We start from the raw sequence: 3079 nt of genomic DNA on the forward strand, positions 1-3079 counted from the left end.
ATTTTCTTCTCTAAAATTGTCTCCTTTCACCTCCTTTCCAGCTCTCTAGAAATGTTCTGTTGTCTGCTTTCAATTCCACTTTCTGCCCCCACCCCCTCACCTCCTTTGCCCCCTCCTCTGGGCTCCTGATTCTTTCTGCAGCCTTTCTACTGCTACTCCTTGGCTCCTCCTTACTGCTGTCTTTCTGCCACACCCCTGATCTTCTGGTAGGAAAGATCTACACCTAGCCTTCTCGGACAAGGGCGAAAAATCTCGGAGGGCCCGTGTGCAAGTTGCGCACGTTAAAGATCCCTTGGTGGTCTAAAATCGATAAGAGTAGGCTTCGGCCGCCACCCGGGCAAAATTCCAAATTTCCTACCAACTGAAAATATTAGGTGTGTCCCGCGCGCTCATATGACCTATGCAGTTGCGAGCGCCGTAAAACACTTTACAAAAACAAACAAATCTCCCTCTCCCCTCCCTCCTGTGGTACTCTACACCTCCCTAACTCTCTCTCTCTCCCTCCTGTGGTACTCTACACCTCCCTAACTCTCTCTCTCTCTCTCTCTCTCTCTCTCTCTCTCTCTCTCTCTCCCTCCTGTGGTACTCTATACCTCCCTAACTCTCTCTCTCACTCTCTCCCCTCCCTCCTGTGGTACTCTACACCTCCCTAACTCTCTCTCCCTCTCCTCTCCCTTCTGTGGTACTCTATACCTCCCTGACTCTCTCTCTCCCCTCCCTCCTGTGGTACTCTACACCTCCCTAACTCTCTCTCCCTCTCCTCTCCCTTCTGTGGTACTCTATACCTCCCTGACTCTCTCTCTCCCCTCCCTCCTGTGGTACTCTACACCTCCCTAACTCTCTCTCTCTCCCTCCTGTGGTACTCTATACCTCCCTAACTCTCTCTCTCACTCTCTCCCCTCCCTCCTGTGGTACTCTACACCTCCCTAACTCTCTCTCTCCCCTCCCTCCTGTGGTACTCTACACCTCCCTAACTCTCTCTTCCTCTCCTCTCCCTCCTGTGGTACTCTACACCTCCCTAACTCTCTCTCTCTCTCCCCTCCCTCCTGTGGTACTCTACACCTCCCTAACTCTCTCTCTCTCTCTCTCTCTCCCCTCCCTCCTGTGGTACTCTACACCTCCCTAACTCTCTCTCTCTCTCTCTCTCTCCCCTCCCTCCTGTGGTACTCTACACCTCCCTAACTCTCTCTCTCTCCCTCTCCCCTCCCTCCTGTGGTACTCTATACCTCCCTAACTCTCTCTCTCTCTCTCCCCTCAGCTGGACTGGCTAGTGTTCGCCTTCATGACCCTCCCCTCCCTCGGCATCCCCTTCCTCCTGTGGTACAGCTCCAAAAGTCGCTACGACCCGGCCAAGGCCAAGAGAAACTGAGTGCAAGTTTTGTTGTGTCCGTTAGTCTGTCTGTTTGTTTGTTGTCCTACGGGCCTTGTCCATGTGTGGGGCGACTTGTGCGTGTGTGTGTGCGTGTGTGTGTGTGTGTGTGTTTGCCTGTGTGTGTTTTCAACTCTTGGAAGTTCACCGCCTTCTTAATAAAGGAAAAAAAAACACTGTTTTTTGAGTCTGTGATGTTGTTTGTTGGACTACCTGGCAATGTGTGGCTGTACTGTTGGACTACCTGGCAATGTGTGGCTGTACTGTTGGACTACCTGGCAATGTGTGGCTGTATTGTTGGACTACCTGGCAATGTGTGGCTGTATTGTTGGACTACCTGGCAATGTGTGGCTGTACTGTTGGACTACCTGGCAATGTGTGGCTGTACTGTTGGACTACCTGGCAATGTGTGGCTGTATTGTTGGACTACCTGGCAATGTGTGGCTGTATTGTTGGACTACCTGGCAATGTTCTCGTCTCCGCCACTCACCATTCAATATGGTGGAACTTCCTGTCTGGTAGCTCGGTGATCTAGTGGCCAGCCTCTGTCGTTAGGTGTAGGTTCGAATCCCACCAGAGGCCGTACGGTGATGTGTCCTTGGGACAGTCACGTGACTACTGGACTCTCCGTGAACTGTCCCTCCCTTCACCCCCGGGGACCTGGCTACACGGCGAGGGACTGCCATAGGTCCGCTCAGCGACTGTCTCTCTCACCCCTGTAAAGGTGAACGTCTCACCACATGCCCCTGTAAAGGTGAACATCTCACCACATGCCCCTGTAAAGGTGAACAGTCTACTCAGTGACTGTCTCTCTCACCACATACCCCTGTAAAGGTGAACGTCTCACCACATACCCCTGTAAAGGTGAACGTCTCACCACATACCCCTGTAAAGGTGAACGTCTCACCACATGCCCCTGTAAAGGTGAACGTCTCACCACATACCCCTGTAAAGGTGAATGTCTCACCACATGCCCCTCTCTCTCTCTCTCTCTCTTCTGGCGCTGTGGCTTCATAAGCGGTCAGCGATGCCGACAGCACGCAGGAACTCACTCAACACTCGCCCGGGGGTCCTTAAAAAGTGCTGAAAGTGGGTTACTGAAATGTCCCAGCAGACGGGTTCTAGCACGATAGCTGGCGGGACACCTCAGGAACACATGGTCCATAGTTTCGTCCTCCTCCTTGCAGGCTCGACAGGACGGATCTGGGTTGTCTGCTGGCGCAATTTTGTGGAGATATGATCTCAGCTTGGGCGATTTTCCACCAGTTCTCATTTGGGAGAGAAGCCGGCGGTCCTGTCGTCTGAGCGAGGCCTCAAGCTGGAATGACGGCGGCTGGGCAAACGGCAGTTTGGGTTTCGCCTCTCTTTTCCACTTTGCGCGGGTCGATCGGTGGATGACGGCTTTAGCTGTCGAGAAATCGATTGGCGTGTCAATCTGGGTAAGCGCTGTTGCTTCTTTGGCGATGCTGTCAACTTCCTCGTTCCCAGCCAGTCCGGCGTGGCCTGGAATCCACTGTAAGTGGATGGAACATTCAGAGCGTTGACAGAGGGTGTGCAGATGTTGCCAGATTGAGCAGGCCACCTTTTCCGATTGGTTGGTAGGGCCGTATGAGAGGCGCATGGCTGCTGATCTAGAATCAGTGTATACATGGATGCGTGCACTGTTCGGAAGGTCGGAAGGTTGCCTGCTGTATGTAGTGCCACAAGCAT

At 53.0% G+C, this 3079-nt stretch overlaps 1 protein-coding gene across 1 annotated transcript in view; it reads left to right on the forward strand.

The window, feature by feature from the left end:
• Positions 1 to 1423, forward strand: part of LOC101850050 (translocon-associated protein subunit beta) — a gene marked incomplete in the record, with an annotated part of 18843 nt that extends 17420 nt beyond the window's left edge. The window contains 1 exon segment of the mRNA XM_013089866.2: positions 1259 to 1423. Coding sequence (XP_012945320.2) covers positions 1259 to 1369 — 111 coding nt within the window.
• Positions 1424 to 3079: the final 1656 nt, after the last annotated feature.

This window comes from Aplysia californica, unplaced genomic scaffold (assembly GCF_000002075.1).
Source record: "Aplysia californica isolate F4 #8 unplaced genomic scaffold, AplCal3.0 scaffold01067, whole genome shotgun sequence".
Taxonomy (NCBI): Eukaryota; Metazoa; Mollusca; class Gastropoda; order Aplysiida; family Aplysiidae; genus Aplysia; species Aplysia californica.